The 19,313-nt window shown below is 41.3% G+C and overlaps 1 protein-coding gene across 1 annotated transcript in view; it reads right to left on the bottom strand.

The window, feature by feature from the left end:
- DNAH5 (dynein axonemal heavy chain 5) overlaps positions 1-19,313 on the bottom strand; it is a 291,360-nt gene that overhangs the window by 64,016 nt on the left and 208,031 nt on the right. The window contains exons 57-62 of the mRNA XM_025209635.1: positions 12,352-12,466; positions 11,883-12,059; positions 8,056-8,259; positions 6,416-6,595; positions 4,549-4,686; positions 3,885-4,020 (exon numbers count right to left, since the gene is read on the bottom strand). Of these exons, the coding sequence (XP_025065420.1) occupies positions 3,885-4,020; positions 4,549-4,686; positions 6,416-6,595; positions 8,056-8,259; positions 11,883-12,059; positions 12,352-12,466 (950 nt within the window). The remainder of the gene's footprint in view (positions 1-3,884; positions 4,021-4,548; positions 4,687-6,415; positions 6,596-8,055; positions 8,260-11,882; positions 12,060-12,351; positions 12,467-19,313) is intronic.

The following is a 19,313-nucleotide window of genomic DNA, read 5'->3' as shown; positions in this document are numbered from 1 at the left end:
GCAAGAGAAGGTTGAGAGGTGACCTTGTGGCTGCCTATAAGTTCATCACAGGGGCACAGAAGGGAATTGGTGAGGTTTTATTCACCAAGGCGCCCCCGGGGGTTACAAGAAGTAATGGCCACAAGCTAGCAGAGAGCAGATTTAGATTGGACATTAGGAAGAACTTCTTCACAGTTAGAGTGGCCAAGGTCTGGAACGGGCTCCCAAGGGAGGTGGTGCTCTCCCCTACCCTGGGGGTCTTCAAAAGGAGGTTGGATAAGCATCTAGCTGGGGTCATCTAGACCCAGCACTCTTTCCTGCCTATGCAGTGGGTCGGACTCAATGATCTATTGAGGTCCCTTCCAACCCTAACATCTACGAATCTATGACCTCCACAAGCCGTATGTGGCATTACACAAACAGACTGACAGTGAATCCTGGGCAGGGAATGGGAGGGTTCCAATGGGAGCCCCCTTTGGAAATTGTATGAAAACCCAATGAGTTCTGGAATGCTGGGAAATGTAGTCCAAAGAAAACCACAAAAAAAAAAAAAAAAAAAAACCCCAGCTAGAAGAGCTGGCCACTACCACCACCAATATCGACAGCAATCAACCAGGTGGCAACAAACACCCACCCACCCGCTACTCTAAACCTTGAACATTTTATGACATCATAGTTGTCACAGCAGTTATAGTAAATAAAAGAAAAAACATATATTTGTAACATGGTGGGATGGGAAGGGAAAGGAACAGGAGGGGAGGATTCATGGGGCTCGTCTTTTGAATTGCAATAGGGTCTCTGGGATCACGTACTGATGGAGAGAGACCAGACTGACCAAGCATAGGTGGGTGCAAGTGACAAGGATTTGGGGGTGACGCTGCCCAGGGGAGACTCACAGTGAGAGTCTGAACTGTCCAGTGAGAGTCCAGGGGTGGGGACTGGAGAGACTGGTTGATTTACATGCACATCCTGCTGCAATACATTAGGAAAGACCTTGCAGAGGGTAAATTGGTATTTGAATCCCCCTGCTGAAATCTGTGGGGAATGACACACAAGGCTTAACTCGTTTGAAAGCACTGTTCATGCAAACATGAACATCGTGTTGTGCAAACACAAATGCACCACACCAAAAAAAAGCCGCGTTAAAATTTTCAGGTGCTCTACATTCATGCCCATGTCATCTACACACCCCCTAAGAAACTGAGTATATATGTTCATTTCTACTGGAAGAAAATGTCTTCTGGAAGAAAAGTATCACAGGAACTGTATTATGCACTCATTCCTCCAGCCCCATATTTGGAACACTTCATAGATAAGCTTTCCAGCCAAAGGCCACTAGAGGGCTGCTCCCTGGGTCATCCCTGCCTTTAAGGAAGCCCATTAATTTGTTAAGGGAGCCTGCACTTTCTCCTGCCTGGGAATGGAGCAAGCTCTCACATGGCAATTGCTGAAAAGCAGCAGCTGCCACAGATAGCCAGGCAGGGTCCTTGCCCTGGAACAATGCCCCCTCATCCTGCCAATGAGCTGACTGGCAGGAGGTAGGCATTCTCTCATGGTAGGAATGCTCCCAGTTCTCCCCCACAGAAAAAGAGCTGGGAACTCAACATGCAAAGGCTTTTCCCGGCCTGATTCCAGGATTCCTCTTGCTGCCCTTCACCCTGCTGAGTAGAGGGGTGGCAATTTCAAAGCTGGCACCTGTAAGCAGCCCTGTTCCCAGCCACTGGCTTTTAAAAATCACTGCCCTATTGTTCAGAAAGCTGATGTGAACTAACAAAGCCCCTTGACTCTCTCTCTCAAACCCTGGTTTCAGGAAGTCAAGAAGCACTGGCTTCTGCTCCCTTCACCTCCAAGTCTATGGAAGGGGGCAAGCGGCTCCCCTGACACCTTCAAGATTGAGGTGACCCTCATCTCAGGAAAGCAGGAAACCTTTCTCTGGCTCCACTCCTCCTTGTTCCCTGTAGGAGTTAAGCCAGGACAAACTGTATAGAATCATAGAAAGTTAGGGGTTGGAAGTGATCTCAGGAGATCATCTAGTCCAACCCCCTGCTCAAAGCAGATTCAGCCCCAACTAGTTCATCCCAGCCAAATCTTTGTCTAGCCAGGTTTTGAAAACCTCCAAGGATGGAGCTTCCACCCCCATCTGGGTAACTTGTTTCAGTGTTTTACTACCCTCCTAGTGAGAAAATTCTTCCTAATATCTAACCTAAACTTCCCTTGCTGCAACTCAAGACCGTTGTTCCTTGTTCTGTCATCTACCACCACTGAGAACAGTCTAACTCCATCATGTTTTGAACCCCGCTTCAGGTAGTTAAAGGCTGAAATTACATCTCTCCTCAGTCTCCTTTTCTCTAGACTAAATAAGCCCAGTTCCCTCAGAAGTCATGTCCCGCAACCCCCTCACCATTTTTGTTTACCTCTGCTGGACTCTCCAATATGTCCATATTCTTTCTGAAGTGGGGGGGCCCAAAACTGAACACAGCACTCCAGATGTGGCCTCATCAATGCTGAATAGAGGGGAATAATCACTTCCCTTGACCTACTGGCAACACACCTACCAATGCAGCCCAGTATGCCATTAGCTTTCTTGGCAACAAGGGCACACTGCTGGCTCACATGCAGCTTATTGTCCACTGTAACCCCCAGGTCCTTTTCTGCAGGGCTGCTGCCCAGACAGTCAGCCCCCAGCCTGCACTGGTGCATGGGATTGTTCTGCCCTAACTGGAGAACTTTGACCTTGTCTTTGTTGAACCTAATGAGATTCCTATTGGTCCAATCCTCCAATTTGTCTAGGTCATTCTGAATCCTAGCCCTACCTTCTCGTACATCTACTATACACACCAGCTTGGTGTCATCTGCAAACTTACTAATGGTGCACTCTATGCCATCTTTCAAGTTGTTGATGAAGATATTGAACAAAACTGGCTCCAGGACCAAGATGTGGGGCACTCCACTTGATATCGGCTGCCAACTAGATATTGAGCCATTGATTATTACCCTTTGAGCCTGATGCTCCAACAAGTTTTCTATCCACCTTACAGTCCATTCATCCAGTCCATACTTCCTTAGCTTGCCTGCAAGCATGTTGTGAGAGACCGTATCAAAAGCCTTGCTAAAATCAAGGTACACCACATCCACTGGTCTCACTGCATCCATAGAGCCAGTCATCTCATCATAGAAAACAATCAGGTTGGTCAGGCATGACTTTCCCCTGGTAAATTCATGCTAACTGTTCCTAATCACCTTTTTCTCCAAGTGCTTAGAAGTGGATTTCTTGAGAATCTGCTCCATGATTTTTCAAGGGACTGAGGTGAGGCTGACTGGTCTATAGTTCCCTGGATCCTCCTTCTTCCCTTTCTTAAAGATGGGCATTACATTTGCTCTTTTTCAGCCAACCAGAACCTCTCCTGATCACCATGAGTTTTCAAAGATGATGGCCAATAGCTCTGCAGTCACATCAGCCAACTCCCTCAGCACCCTTTGGTTCATCTCACTTGGCCCCATAGACTTGTACACATCCAGCTTTTGTAAGCAGTCCCTAACCTGTTCTTTCACCACTGATGTTCAGATGTATAGATGTTCAGTCTTTTGGGAAAAACTTTGCCAGGAACCATTTAACCCTGGTTGTTGCTGGGTTATTTTCTCCCAGAGAAGCCATTTTTGCACTGGGAAAATAAGCCTTTATGTCTGTATGCTTGTGGTTTCTACCGAAAAAACAGTGATTCTCCTAATAGAAATTGAGCGCCTGCATCTGGCATAAGATATAGATGATGTAAAGTACTCGCCCAAGGAACACAGGTACAAGGCAGGAATTTAATCCAATGTGCTCAGCATCAATCCAATGAACTCTTAATGCTACGTTGTTTAAGTAATTTAACACAGCTTGCTATAAAATAAAATATACATACCCACAAGCCTTTTGGTTTCTGCAGCAAATTCTTTACTCTGTTCAGTCCATCTCTCTTTTTCACCTGCTAGACCACTTATAAGACTGGAGGCTGTTTGCATCTTATGTCTGCAACGTTCTGCATCTTCAATCAAAGTCTACAGGAAACCAGTTGCAAAAATAATTGTTTACAAGTGAACATATAAATCTAAACCCATGAGGGAAGAATGTTCACAAATGCCACAATTAACACGTATTGCATCCACTGAGAAGGATAAAACACTTGACATAAGATGTTCAGATGAAATACTCTGTCACTGCTCGTCACTATGTCCCAAGAATGGAGGCATACACACCTAGATTTTGTCCTTCAAAAATAAAAATGTGCATCCAATGTTTAATAGATGTTTTCAATTTTCATTCTGGTCTTGTAGGTTAAAAATGTGGTAAAAAGGTGACTGATGCCCGACACCTGATACTAGAGCCCAAGGCCTAATGTGTCAAGTAGGACTTCCCTGAAACCGTCTTTACTTCAGATACAAAGAAAATACAGGTTTCTGACCAAAGCATTGTGCTACACACATCATGTATTTCAGTGGAGTTTAAGATGCAGTGTCCTGTGCTTGTGCAAACAATATCAAAGTCAGTAAAGCAATCATATATTCTTTCTGTAACAAATACTCAACCTGTTTTTCCCTCATGGCTTTTTCATACTCTGCCTGCACAATATCTAGTTCAGCTTGCTTGGCATCCAACTCTGCTTGGGCTTTCTGCAGATCCACCATGGCAGTAGCAAGGCGATTCTCCTGAACTGCCAAATTAGCCTACAAAGTATACAAATACAAAACAAACACTTTCACTGAGCCTTTTAAAGCATTTTGTGTAAGGCATCTCAGATGTAGCTTCCACCCAATTAATTTAGATATGAATAAATGTTCCATGTAATTGGATCCATCATGCCTATTCATTCAATTTATGACAGACTAAATTCTGCTACAATTCTCAATAATTATACGGTAAATTCACAAGTGAGGGTAAAGAATTAAATCCATATCCCTCAATGTTACCTCAAATAAAACTCATAGCGGGAAAACATTTCTGAATTCAAACACATTAAAGTTAAACATATTTCACAATAAGTTAATATGAAAAATAACTGTCGGGCAGCTGCAGGGGTATAGGGTGTAGCCATGTTGATCTAAGGACATAGGCAGACAAGGTTCAGTCAGATTCCCCATGGTCTTAAGCTACAAGTTAACTCTACTCTAGTTGTTCCTAACTTTTCTTGGCATAGTGACTTCAGATGAGACGGATGATGGAGTATAAAACATTGTTGCCAACAGGTACCAAAACTTTTTCCGAGGTGTCACTCCAGCTTGTGTTAGAGAAAGTTACTCTCAAGCTGCATTTGCACTGGTGGCTCAATGAGCCTAAACAAGGATCCTTCTCAAAAAAGTGTTGTACATTTCCAGATTTCTCCATTTTTCAAAGTATGTTTTACAAATTCTTGAAACATCTGCCAAGCCATTCAAAAAAGGATTCATTTACTCTTGCACAAAAAGTCTGCAACTACAATACTCACTGGTAAGCAACTAATGTTACTTTTGAAGGTTTAGACTTCAGTTCTTCCACAGTAGTAAAAATAAATAAATAAATAAATGGCACTGATGAATGGCAAGTAAATACTTTGACCATGTAGAAATGGCTGTTAACATTTCGAATTCAAGTCAACAGTTTCAGACTGGTTTATATATTTTAAAATTTCTTGCCTGGAAAATTAAACCACACATCAATAAATGTCACTGTATTCTTTCATACTTGGGAGGATAAATTAATCTGCACCAAATGCTAAGCTACCATGACTTAACTGCTTAGTTCCCAAGCTAAGTCTCTTACAGATAATTCAGGTATCTTACCATTTCACTGCAGGGTAGGCTTCCCCAAGGCTAATTCCATCTCTACCCTCCCAACAGATGCACAAGAGTTCAGTTCCCTAGACATGGGGTGGCCAAGCTGTGGCATGCATGCCACAAGTGGCACCAGAAAGCTTCTGTGTGGGGCGGACAAATCTCCATTCCAATGCCCCAGATGCTCCTTTTGAGAGGCAGGAATCAGAATGGCACTCAGGGAAGGTCAGGGCTTAATGTGTGCCACTCCAGCCAAGAAGGCTGGCTAGCACTTCTGTAGACCATGACAGTTGCAAAGACTAAAATATTGTTTAACAGGTTTTTTATTTCATACTGAAAAAACATGACAAAACATACAAAGAAACCAGATAGCTTGACTAAGACTCTTCCCTTCTTTAGGCAATAAATTCTTAATGAAAAAGATCTCAAACTTCATTTCATCTAAAACATTTTAAAGCAGTGATTTAAAGCTCTACTACTTAAGAACCGACTTACACATATGCCGCCTGTTTAAAAACCCACACTTCAATTGGTAAGCCTGCTTATGGATTTCTTGTTTTTGTAGTAAGCAAGTTCAGGGAGCATGCTACAATGTCTGTCTTTCCCCGGAGTGAAGCTCCCACTAGTGAAAAATACAGAGACTTACTTTTAAGGGTAATACTTCCTTGTTGATAGCAAAAAATGCTGCCATAGCTTTGGTCCATGAGCAGAGGCCAGCCACATTCCCACACACTCGCTTTGCAGTTTCAATGTTGTAGTCTATCATTTCAAAGTAGGGGTTTAAAAGCTCTACTACCTCTTCATTGATAGTATCTTTTGGAAATTGCTAGAAAAATCAGGCAGGTAATATTTTAGTCACGCTGTATCACCACACACGTACCAGATTCTCGGGAATAACTTTAAAGGCCTTCATACAGAGGTCCTTTGTTGTACATATTTTTGAGACATCAGTAACAGTCATCAACAACATGAATATCTTAAATTGACTCAATATTTCTTAACTAGTGACCTTTACTACTGCAATTTAGTAATTAATGTTCAGAGGCTGGAATTTTACTCATAGTTTATGTAAGTTTTGTACCATCTTTAAACTTCCCAGTAATGTATAATCCATTGTACGTGGGTTCATGAGAGAAAGGGCAAAAAGAAACCCTTCTAGATCTAGACAAAGAATCTTTTGTACATGTCAAAACAGGGAATCGTAGAAAAATCAACTCGTAAATCAAACTATTTTTTGACCATACACAGAATAACTTGCTATTGGAACTTGCTCTCATAACATTTGTTGCATTTCAACTCTCTCCTGTAAAGAAAGTTCTTTCCCCATTAACACCTACCTCCCATTACACTCCTATGATACCTTTTTCATCCTCATCTTTTTGTTCTACATCTAAACAATTTTGAATTTTATTCTTCATCTGTTGATGGCAGTACTAGGAACATTTCCCCATGAAGTACAGCAGATATAATCTGTTCACGTAATAGCTTACTACATTATCATTCCTTCAAGTGCTATAATCAATACTAGTTCAAAAAACCCTCATCATTAATGCATGGTGGTTGTAATATCATGAACTCTAAGAACTAGCCAAGTCTGCCACAAATAAGCCTGCTTGTCAAGTAAAGTACAGCTCAATTTCACTAAGGGTTACAAATAGGCTTCAAGAAAAAAGGAAATTTAAGTTTTGCAAATCTTTTTGTATCTTAGGTTAAAAGTGGCATTCCGATCCCAGACACTCAAATATTCATAATTAATTAATATCAATAAATATATATATCTCATAGATCAAAGAAAAATATATAAAATCATTTATAAGTCAGCAGCAGAACTAGCGATAGCAAAAATACAAAAGAAGTTAATCCAGCTTCTTATAAAAATCCTGTCATACAAACCCTCCATAAGACAGATTTATGGTTTTCTGATATATAGCCACGCCCACAAGCAAAGAAAATTCCATACAGAAGTTAATTAATATGATATGCTCCAAGTAATAGCTGTTACATAGCTATCTTATAAAGGAATATAGCTATGTTACAGTAGAAAGGGCTTCTAAATGGCAAATGTGACCAAGCAGCTATCCAGTTTTTAAACTATGAATCTCATCTTGCAATTGTAGCCTTAGAAGAAACCACTTTTGATTTACTGTCAGAGTTCCTGCCTGAGTAACAACTGTGGGACTGTGCCCATGTTTCTTAGTGGTAAGCTTGTAATAAAGATCAAATCCATGACCTGCTTTCTCTACTACAATTTTTGTGGTGCGTTTATTAAATAAAGTACTTCTCTACCTGCAGATTCTGTAAGAAGTTGCCTGCTGTCATAAGTTTCAGGGATTCCTGCCAGGATGGGATAGTACAGTTTCTCTCTTGATCCACTTTCACACTGTTCACTTTCCTGTGGAACAGCAGTAGCACGCAATCCATGATACGCATGATGAGGTGTGGAGGTCGACCCAGCGTACGGACAGTGGCTATGTCTGCAGGCTTTATTGTCTGTTAAAATTGAGAGGAAGGAACAGAGTTATATCTCTTGCCATGTTAGGAAGTCAATTCGTAGATAATACTGTTATAAGATGGCAGACAGACAATTGCATTAGTCCATTCTACAAGCTTAAGATTGTTGTCTGTAACATTTTTAACTGTACAGTCATCTTCAAGCCAAACACATCCAAGGAACACATCCCGATAGGTTTGGGATTGTTGCCTCTTGCAAGCTGGTAAGCAACTTCTGCTCAGCAGCTCCCACAAGCTATTTATATGAATATGCCCAGTTCTGAGAAAAAATGCTGTTAGAAAAAAATAGGTTATATAAAAAATAGCTCCTGTTTGTCCTTATTACAAGCTGTTATCACTGGAACACAAAAGGCCTATCACGTGCTTTGAAAATTTTTACTCTAAGTACATCTTCACTTAACATAATAGTGCTGTCAAATAACAACAGCCCTGGAGAGTTTAAGAATGAATCAACTAACCAATACATGTTGTTTTTTAGCTGGGAAGCGTCCTTTAAAATGTTGAAAGTATTAAAATATATGTAGTTCTGCACTGCTAACTAAGGTCCATTTAATTCCTAGTAGATGTTTGTAATTCTCATCTAATTGCATACTATTATTGATTAAATTTACTACTGTATAAAACTATGCAGAATTTCAACCAAACCAAACGTTTTCTTATTGGATAAAAGTTGACTGAGACAACAGAAACATTTTGTATGTTTCTGGCAGATTTTTTTTAATGTCTTTTCTTCTATTAGGGAATTATCACTGAGCTTTTTTGTGAATTGAAGAATTCAAGATGAAAATAGTTGATGGCCCACACTAAGCAAACAAATCTGTAATAGGAATTTGTCATCTGTACCTTACATTCATTTGCTACCTTTTTGTATAGTAGTTTTAATTTACATCATTAAAATGTGCCAACTATAGCACAAAATATTAATAGTCATCTGACAATGTTAGTTGTCAGTCATATGTTATACAATCAGAAGAAATAGTTTGTCATAAAAACAAGATCCATCAGGTAGAATGGTTTTGTTTTTAAAAAATTGTTTCAGATTATTGATTTTAAAATGTATTGAAACACAGAATAAAACAAGGGACAAAATACAGGTAAAGCCAAAGTAACAGTAACTGCTTATTTATTCCTTTAAGACATTAATGTAATACCCTAAATATTGATGATAGTTTAAATGATTATACAGCCAACAAACCTCTCTCATATATCATCCGATGCCCTGTTTTGTTTTTCATTCTACTGTACTTTGTATCTGGATTTTAGTACAGGTTCATGACTTATACTTCTTGTTTGTGCATCCTTACCATTTCACTCAATCCCTATATTGCTGCTCATCTCCACAAATCAAAGTCATTACAACAGAAGAAAGTACATGTCCCAGGGAAACAAAAATGGAGGCACCGGAACAGCCTCCTACGGCGGGACCCAAGGCAGGGGCGACTCGTCCAGGAAAAAAAGAAGAGAGCCCTGAAAAGAAGGCATACTTACCGCCCACAGGGGAAAGAGCCGCACCAAGAAGGGCCACTGGTGTGGTTCGTCAGCCACTTTTATTGCCGGCTGGGGGCAGCACCAGCCGATGATGTCAGGGAAAACCACTGCCCGGCAGATTCAAAAACCGGCAGTGGAGAAATGGCAGAGACACACGGCAGGGACGCCCAAGTGTGGAGTTGCTCCCTGGGTGGCATCTCAGAAAGAGCAGCTGCCTTGAAAGGGGCAGGACGGAGACCCTCTGGAGGGGTCTCAGCTGCATTAGAAGGATGCATCAAGGGGTCGGAAGTACCAGACATTGGACCCATGAATGGGGACAGGCAGAGACCAGCACCCCAATCCTTTCATTATTTCTTTTTTGTTCACTTTAGTTTGGAGGGCACCTGGAGTCATGACCAAGGAAAGACCCTCCATGGGTCCAGGGTCACAAAAACAGATCAAGGTGGGATTTGCAGGAGCCTCGGAGGAAGTTCAAGCACAAAGGTGGACACGATCACACACCTCGTGATCACCTGGGACAGGCAAGCCGTCCAGGGACAGACAAGGCGGTAAAAATTCAGATGAGGACCTCACAGGCAACAGGCCAACAATCCACCATCCAGCGGTCTTGAGGGCTGGCACATGGCTGGGGTTTAGGGGAGGTGTAGCCCCAAAAACGCTTTCGGTAGGTAGTACCTGGTCTGCGAGAATCACCACTGAAGAAGAGAAGACCAAGTCGTGGCAGATGAGTGTTGGGGTTTCCCTCAGGGTGAAACGCAACCTAACACCTAAGTCCTGGGGACATACCTCTTGGCCAGAGCCTAGTGAACGCTCAAAGGCCACCTGAGAGTGCCTATAAGAGGTCAGGCAGGGGCAGTACATGGACATTTAAGACTCTTTAGAACAAAAAAAAAAAAAAAAAAAAAACCTGACCCCCTTCAAGGTTGGCATTTACCTCGACTTATTTGAGGCACCAGACGCACCTTGCCACTAACTGTAGCATCTACTGAGAGGTTTTCCTACAGAAGTATCAGACTTATTCTCATCTTCAAGAGCTACAAGCAGATTAGCATTTCACTTGGGTTCATGCCTGCCCTAAGTCTTATCTGGTCAGTTTTTTAAAAGAAACTCTGGACTGAACAAGAATGACAGATCTCTTCCCTTCACCAGAAAGGTTGAAGCAGGGGTATATTAAGAGAAAGAACCCATAAAAAGGTATTTGATGGAGGATTTCTCAAGAATTTAAGACCATTTGAAGTTACACATTTTTTTGACAAGTCAAACCTTTAGATATTTCTGATATCACTGTATCCTCAACCACTCAGTTCTTGCCATTTCATATGTTTAAATGGTATAAATGGGAAGTGTAATTCATTTCAGTGCCTATTGCCGATAGCTTCCGATTCTTCGTCCTCCTCCCAAAATGCTCTATGTACTTCACATTTATCAAGTTTGACAGAAGTGGAAATACGCATCAAACAATATAGTGAAATATCAGGAAAAGTAAAATGAGTACTTCACTCTTTACACACTGTAATGTAAGATTGTGTGCAGAATACAGAAGTGAGCTCAGTCTAAAAATGTCACTGCAAAAAAGGTGCCACTTGGCCCTACCTTCCGCCTGACAACAATAAAAGTGGGGTTGAATAGCATTTGAATATGGAGACACAGATAACCTAATGCTCTGGTGGTTCTGTGCATTGGAAATTAGAGAAAACCACCAAAAGTAAGAAGAATTATCAGGAGGTTCAAGTGCAGTACCAGTTTAGCAGCAAAAATTAGAACAAATGAAAAAAAAAAAAAGATAGCTTTGGACAGCCCAATGGATGTTCTTATTCTGGTGAGCATAATGTTTAATTAGTAGCATAATGGTTAATGATTAATAGTTAATCTGCACTCCTTTCTTGCATACATTGGTGGTAGTGACTTGGCGTGTGATTTCACACACAGTGCTGTAGTGTTTGAAGCCTTTATTCTCTGGTGGGCTTTACCACGAGCCTATTTAGTTTGATGTTCATGAAAAGATTTTTTTGCCAATTGTTATCTGGCCCACCCACCACTTTACCCTCAGTTTTCTAGTAAACCCATCTTGTGAAAACTATTATACTGTGTAGTCTAGGCTTTTTAATAGAGACCTGTAAAGCTGCCTCTGCCTCTTCTAAGGCAGGTTTTGCAGCCTCTAGTTTTTCTTCAGCAATGGCTTTATCTGCTGAGATGCTGTCAACAATAGTCTGGGCTTTATCTTTCACTTTCTGTACTTCTGCTTTCACCTTTTCAGCAGCTTGCGCTTTCGCAGTGACTTCTTTCAAAACCTAAGAAAGAGAATAAATTCAAACTTAAAGACAATATATTGCTGCAAAAAAACTGCTGTTGTGTATTCATTTCCAAAAGGTAAAAATCATGGTCTTATTTCATGTCCATGGGCTATCAGGATATTCAAATGGGATTGCCTTCATTTTCATTATCATTATTATGCAATTACAAATACTTCTTTTTCAGATCTTTTTTCCTTGATTATTCCCAGTCAGCAAGAAAAGCAAAAACATGAAAGAGAGTAGCAACTATGCTACTTGGTATACTGAGTAGTACTAAGTCTGTACTTACCATGTCAGCTTTTTCATTAGCAACCTGAAGCTCCTTTTCTTTAATCTCCAGTTCTTGGCTTAATGCAGCCACAGATTCAGATGCCTCCTTCAATTTCTCCAGTCCTGTATTCATTCTATATTTTAAAAATAAAAAACAAGAATATAGAGTTCTTTCCATTATGTGTATTTCCATTTTTTTAAAATTTAATTCTAGCAACAGGATGACTAGTTAAACTACTTCAAAAGATTATGTCAAAAATAAGCTGGTACAAAATACACGTCATCCAAATGATCAAATTGCATGCCTTTCTATTGTTTTCAGAAGCCTCCATGTTTCACTTTTTAAAGAAAAATGTTGTTAGTGATCAGGGAAAAAAGCTTTGATACCGAGTGAACATAATGTCTGACAATAGATGAATATCTATCTGCTCTTGAAAGCAAAGCAGCCATCATGAATGGCTCAAATATGAGTAGAACAACCAAGAATGAGAAAAAAAGTAGTGTGGGGCCCATGAAAGAATACTTTTCCCACTTCTAAGCAGAGGCTGGTTATTTAAAGTGGTCAGAAATTATGCAGATTTCACATAAATGAGATTTTAAAATAGCCCACTTTGAGATAAAGCACCTAGCTCTGGAAACAAAGAAGAGAGGATGGAGGAAGAAAAAGAAGAGAAATCCCAGCCTACTCTCCCCGTTATGACCTGTAACTTTTGCAGACAGATCTGTGGCTCAAGGATTGAACTCTTAAATCACCTCAAGACTCAGTGAGCCATAATAGAGATCCTCCTCAACCAAGGGATTGCCAATGATGAATTTAAAAATATCATCCAATATGCAAGACATAGTTCTCATTCCCAAGATGGCACATTGAAACAAAAAGGTGACAAGAATTCACACCAAGAAACAACTCGGTCACCACTGTTCATCTTTGAAATTCTAGTCACTAAAACCTCAATCCTACTGGCTAATCCATGTCAAATTCAAAGCATAAAAATTGTAGTTCCTAGGTTGAATCCTAAAGAAAATATTTAAAGAAAACTCAACCACCAACCAAACTAGGTAGAAGATTGGAATGGTCATAGTGGAGGTTGGGAACATTCATAGATATGAATGTCCAGAGGTCATCATAAAATCATGTATCCTGAGCTCTGATCAACTGCAATATCATGTATTTCACCCAGTTACCCCTAAAAGTAAACATTATAACTATTCCAGAAACTCATTCACAATCTTGCTTTGATGACATGGAGGCACCATATTCCCTTAATAATGGTTTACTGTGTTTAATAATCATTAGTGAAGTTTCATGCCTAACTAATTTAGTTAGTCTAGGTTCAGTTCTCAGTACTACTTTTCATTAAGCTTTTCTCCACTGGACAAAAGAACCCTTCAGTAACTTGTCTCTTCTCCCCATGAAGGTACTGCAATATTTTAATCTAATCTAATCTTTTATAATTTTCTTCTCTTGTGCTCTTCCAACACAACATTTTTTCAGTGTCCAGGCAACTGACTCTCTCTCTTGCATAGACAGACAGTTTATCTGTTATACTGATACATTATTCTATCTACTAGAAAACTGATTATATGATGACCATTAATAGTGCTATATGTTTTGGGGAAGATACGCCAATTGATTACAGTGTCCCATACTGCTGACAGGTCTGATTGATGTGCCTGTGAGGATACCCTTTTCAAAACGGTCTTTATTGTGCTGAATGATGTTCAACACATGGCCAGTATATGGCTGCACTAGGAAGCTTGGTCTGGGATAAGCTACTGTTCAAAAATAGTGACAGGCCATTTAGGGTGGGACATGTATAGTTTCATAGATTTCATAGACATTAGGGCTGGAAGGGACCTCGGAAGATCATCGAGTCCAGCCCCCTGCCCAAAGGGCAGGAAGTCAGCTGGGGTCATAGGATCCCAGCAAGATGAGCATCCAGTTTCATCTTGAAGGTGTTCAATGAAGGCGCTTGAACCACCTCCGGTGGCAGGCTGTTCCAGACCTTGGGGGCTCGGACAGTAAAGAAATTCTTCCTTATGTCCAGCCTGAAACGATCTTGAAGTAGTTTGTGACCATTCGACCTCGTCATTCCTTGGGGCGCTCTGGTGAACAAACGTTCCCCCAGATACTGGTGGTCACCCCTGATAAACTTGTAGGTGGCCATCAGATCACCCCTGAGCCTGCGCTTTTTCAGGCTAAAGAGCCCCAGGGCTCTCAGCCTGTCATCGTAGGGTCTGCTTCCCTGACCTCTGATCATGCGCGTGGCTCTTCTCTGGACTCTCTCAAGCTTCTCCACATCCTTTTTGAATTGTGGAGCCCAAAACTGGACACAGTACTCCAGCTGCGGCCTCACTAAGGCCGAGTACAGGGGGAGAATGACGTCCCAGGATTTGCTTGAGAAGCATCTATGGATGCAAGCCAGCGTTTTGGTTGCTTTACTAGCTGCAGCATCACATTGCAGGCTCATGTTCATCTTGTGGTCAATGATGACCCCCAAGTCTCTTTCTTGTATAGTGCTAGCCAACATAGCACTGCTGAGCCTATAAGGATGCGGTGGGTTTTTTTCCCCCCAAGGTGGAGAACCTTGCATTTATCAGCATTGAACCCCATCAGATTCTCATCTGCCCACTTGCTGAGCCTGTCCAGGTCAGCCTGGATAACCTGCCTGTCTTCTGGTGTGGATGCTTTGCCCCAAAGTTTGGTGTCATCGGCGAACTTGGCCAGTCCGCTTCTGACTCCAGTGTCCACATCATTAATGAAGATGTTGAACAGTATGGGTCCAAGGACAGAGCCTTGGGGGACCCCACTGGTCACAGGACACCACGATGAGTGACTTCCATCGATTACTACCCTCTGGGTCCGACCCCAGAGCCAATTTTCCAGCCAGCGGATCGTGGAGGACCCAAGGCGACAATTGGCCAGTTTCTCCAAGAGGCGATCATGGGACACCAGATCGAAGGCTTTTTTGAAGTCAAGATATATGACATCAATCTCTTCTCCCTTGTCCAGGTGATAGGTCACCTGGTCGTAGAAGGAAATGAGATTGGTCAAGCAAGACCTACCCGCAACAAACCCGTGCTGGCTATCCCTTAAGATGTTGGCGTCGGCCAGTCCATTAAGGATGGCCTCTTTAATAAACTTTTCTAAGATCTTCCCCGGGATAGAAGTCAGGCTGATGGGCCTATAGTTAGCCGGATCCACTTTCCTCCCTTTCTTGAAGATAGGCACCACATTGGCCTTCTTCCAGTCTTCGGGCACTACACCAGAGCGCCAAGAGTTTTCAAAGATCCGTGCTAGAGGCTGGGCTATGATGCTCGCCAGCTCCTTGAGTACCCTGGGGTGAAGATTGTCAGGGCCAGCTGACTTGAAGGTATCCAGCTTCTCAAGATGTTCCTTCAGAAAGTCAGCATTAATGGAGGGCAGGGGATCACCCTCACCCGGACTTCCCGGCCCTGTAGCGGGCATGGGCGTCCCATGGGACTGATGAAAGACTGACGCAAAGTACCTATTTAATAGGTTAAAAGTATCCTCCTATTTTCTACTCTTCAGAAGAATAATAGTCCAAACCATCTCAAACCTCAAAGAAAAAATTGTGGTTGGTTTCAGTGTTGCTGGGAATCTGAGCATGTTCTGCCATGAATCTACTACTGATAGTTACAGCAGTGCTGGTATCCACTCAGAAAATGGTTTCTTTTCCCCCTCCAAACTGTGCAAGCATTTCTGGAAAACTAAAGTGATGCCATCAAATGCATGCACTGAAGTCAATTAAGAGATGTCAGAAAACTTGAAATTAGACTCAGGAGATAAAATGTTGGGCTGCCTCAGCCTCAGGTTTGCTGGTCATTACATTTTCCTCAGCATATTTGCCAAAACTCAGACTTTCCCAGAACTAAGTACAGATTTGGCCAAGGTTGGTTCTCCACCTCTTTATCATTACCTGAAAGAGAAAAAAGCCAAATACACAGAACTATGGGTTTGGTTTTGGAGTAGTGCAAAAAGTGCTTTTATAATTAAACGTTAGTGCATGAAGGTCTTTTTCATTTCTGACCGCAAATCTAAGTTTGAACAAGACCAGCCATGATGCTGTCACAATTTCATCAACCATAATGAGGAGGTATGTTTCCAGGAGATAAACAAGAGTGAAATTACTTTCCTCAAAATTAAATTAGGGTTGCTCTAGTTTATTCATAGAAGAAGGCAGTTATTGGACCACTTCACTAATGGGAAACAATCACGTGCTGCTAGGAGTACGTGTTCGAGAAGGAGAGCATTGCATCGGATACCTTCTGGGAAGTGAGACTAAATCATGCCAGAAGTTTCCTGAATTAAAAAAAAAATGCAAAATTATTATTCATTTAATTTTCTTTAAGGCAACTACCTCTACCTAGAGCTAGCCTTAGCACAGATTTACCAAACAATCTTCTATGTCCAAACTATGGAGTCTGTCCTGCAGAATTAAACCCCTATAAAGAGGATGGTTCTTAGGGTAAACAAGTTTAACTTGTTTTGAAAGTTGGCATTCACCCCAAATTTAACTGACTCATGTTCTATATGGACATTTGTGCCAGAGTAGCGTTCAATAACTTAATCTGAAGGAAATAGTTAATAGGTGTTATAATGGGTCATGTTAGCCACACAGGCACATTTCTATTTCAGAGCAGCATAGGTTTTCTAATAGTATGTTCCATACTCAATGCACTGTACAAGCAGTAACTAATTATTTCTAGATCTCCATGAGGTAGTTAAATATTATTAATAAAAAATGAATGTTTTTTTCTTTTGCCAAGAATTTCAATGAAGACAAGGGGAAAATGTATAAAATTTTGAAAAACCAAAGACTGTAAAATTCAGTTCAAAAGATTTTGATCTTCAGTTTTTTGACCAAAAAAAATCAAGTTGTCAAGGAAAGTAGTCATTTCAAATGTATATTTTGGTTTGTTCTACATCAGACTATTTGAAGGACCATCATAATATAAACAGAAACACAGCATACAGCAACGCTTTTAGAAGAAGCTGTTACTCTCAGTAAAGTACTTGAGCATTTAAGTACAGCTATATGCATTAAATCTACTCATGCATTATAAGCAATAAAATATTGAAAGAATAAACCCACTTGTTAGAATTTTACAGTATGGATTTTTGTTTGTAGGCATTTAATAGGAAACTAACTCCTGTAAAACATGCCAGCTGAAAGGGTTGTTGCTATTTTTCATAAAAGGATTTTTAAAGATCCTCCAAGCAATAACATCATTACATTTAATTCTGCAGTCAGTTGCTCAAATTCTCTAATGCTTTGACTACAAATGGTTGTCTGTTGTAACTACAGTAGGCTTATTTCATCTTACTGCGCTCTCTATTCAATAGAGCCCTGATCTGTACTATTAAGGACAGTGGGAACTTTAGCACTGACTTCAGTGGTTTTTATTTCAGGTCCTGGCTAGCTTCATAGACGTGAGAATGGTTTGAAGGGGATTAATCTCCTTGCTCTATACCAGCAATGCTCAGCCCTAGCCTATCAGCCAAATCTGGCCTGCAGAGCCCATGGGGCTGGATTCAGGCCATTGCTGCACAGCCAGATTGGTGCCAGGCCATTGCCACATGGCACGTAGTATTAGGTCCACCAGCTGGATCTGGCCCGCAGGTGGACCTGGCATCACCTATCTAGACCATGGGGTGAAAAGTTTGGGCACCACTGCTCTATATAATGACTGGATTAACATAGCCACTTCTTTGCAGTGCACTGGCATCACTAAATACAAGGAAATGGCAGGAATGTTTTATCAAAAGAAAAATCTTTGCTCAGTCATTAATGACGTATATGCTCATTATAAAGTTTCTTGAGATATTCTTGATAAGATATTTCATATTGGGGTTTTTTTAATGTGGTGCCAGATGCAGTAAACACTGTGAAGCTCAACATTGACAACCTATGTCCTTCTTAAATTATTTTTATTTGCATCAGATATGCATGCTCATGCCCTGGTTAAAAGGTTGCTCATGAATAGTAGGTGATTCACAGCTGATGTATTGTTGAAGAGTTGCCATGAGTCTTGGGCTTTGTTCTTTGGCCATCTCTTATGAGATCAGTCATTCGTAGGTCCTGGCCTGTGAAGCTTGGTTTGTTTTAGGGACTGGTTAGGAATGGTAAAATGAGTGTCAGGGCTCTTACAGAGTTGTTCATGAGGTTCAGACTGTTGCCATTAGTTTGTTTCAATTTTAGAAACCAATCTTGACGTGCATTGTCTTGAAGGGTTAGGGGACACATTAAGGGGTTGCAGAAATGTTGTCAATTAACATAAATAACAAGCTGGAGTATCAAATTTTGGGTCAGCTGTGGAAACTAATGCCTAGAAGCCATCAACATCTGACCAATGTTCTCTGGGTTATCTAAAAAGTTATCTCATTACATTTTCCTTATAGACAAACTTCCTCGTTGTCATGAAGCTTACTAGTACAATGGGCTATGATTAGCACACTTACTGAAGGGCTGAACGCCACTAATTTTTCTGACCAGCGAACTACTAACCATTGAAGCTAGCTCCTGTGGATCAAGAACCAGGCAGAACAGCCACAGGGTTTTGTGGGCAATATTCTGAAGAATGTAGTGCCTGTGATGTTTTATTCCATCAGGTGGGCCCCGCTTACCCTTGCTGTGCTGGGGGTTGGCGGGGGGCTCCGCGGCTGCTGGAGTGTTTTGGGGGGCTTCGGGGGAGTGGGGGCGCAGTGAGCTTTCACCCGCGCGTCTCTCACCGCTTCCGAGCCTAACTGTTTGTAAAAGGACAGTAAGGATATGGGCCTGAAGTTCTTCAGCTCTGAAGTATCCATCCCTGGTTTTAAGAGTTCTATAATTCATTCTTGTTGCCCCAAGCAGTTTGTGCATTCTAATATTATAAAAGCCTACGTCTGTCTGTCTGCCTGTTCGTAATGCTTTACCCATGATCAAACTGGCTGACAGCCAATCAGAGCGCAAAGAAGCA

The sequence above is a fragment of the Alligator sinensis genome, unplaced genomic scaffold (genome assembly GCF_000455745.1).
Source record: "Alligator sinensis unplaced genomic scaffold, ASM45574v1 scaffold420_1, whole genome shotgun sequence".
Classification (NCBI taxonomy): Eukaryota; Metazoa; Chordata; order Crocodylia; family Alligatoridae; genus Alligator; species Alligator sinensis.
The sequence above is the reverse complement of the archived record's forward strand: the minus strand, read 5'-3'. Positions and strand labels throughout refer to the sequence as shown.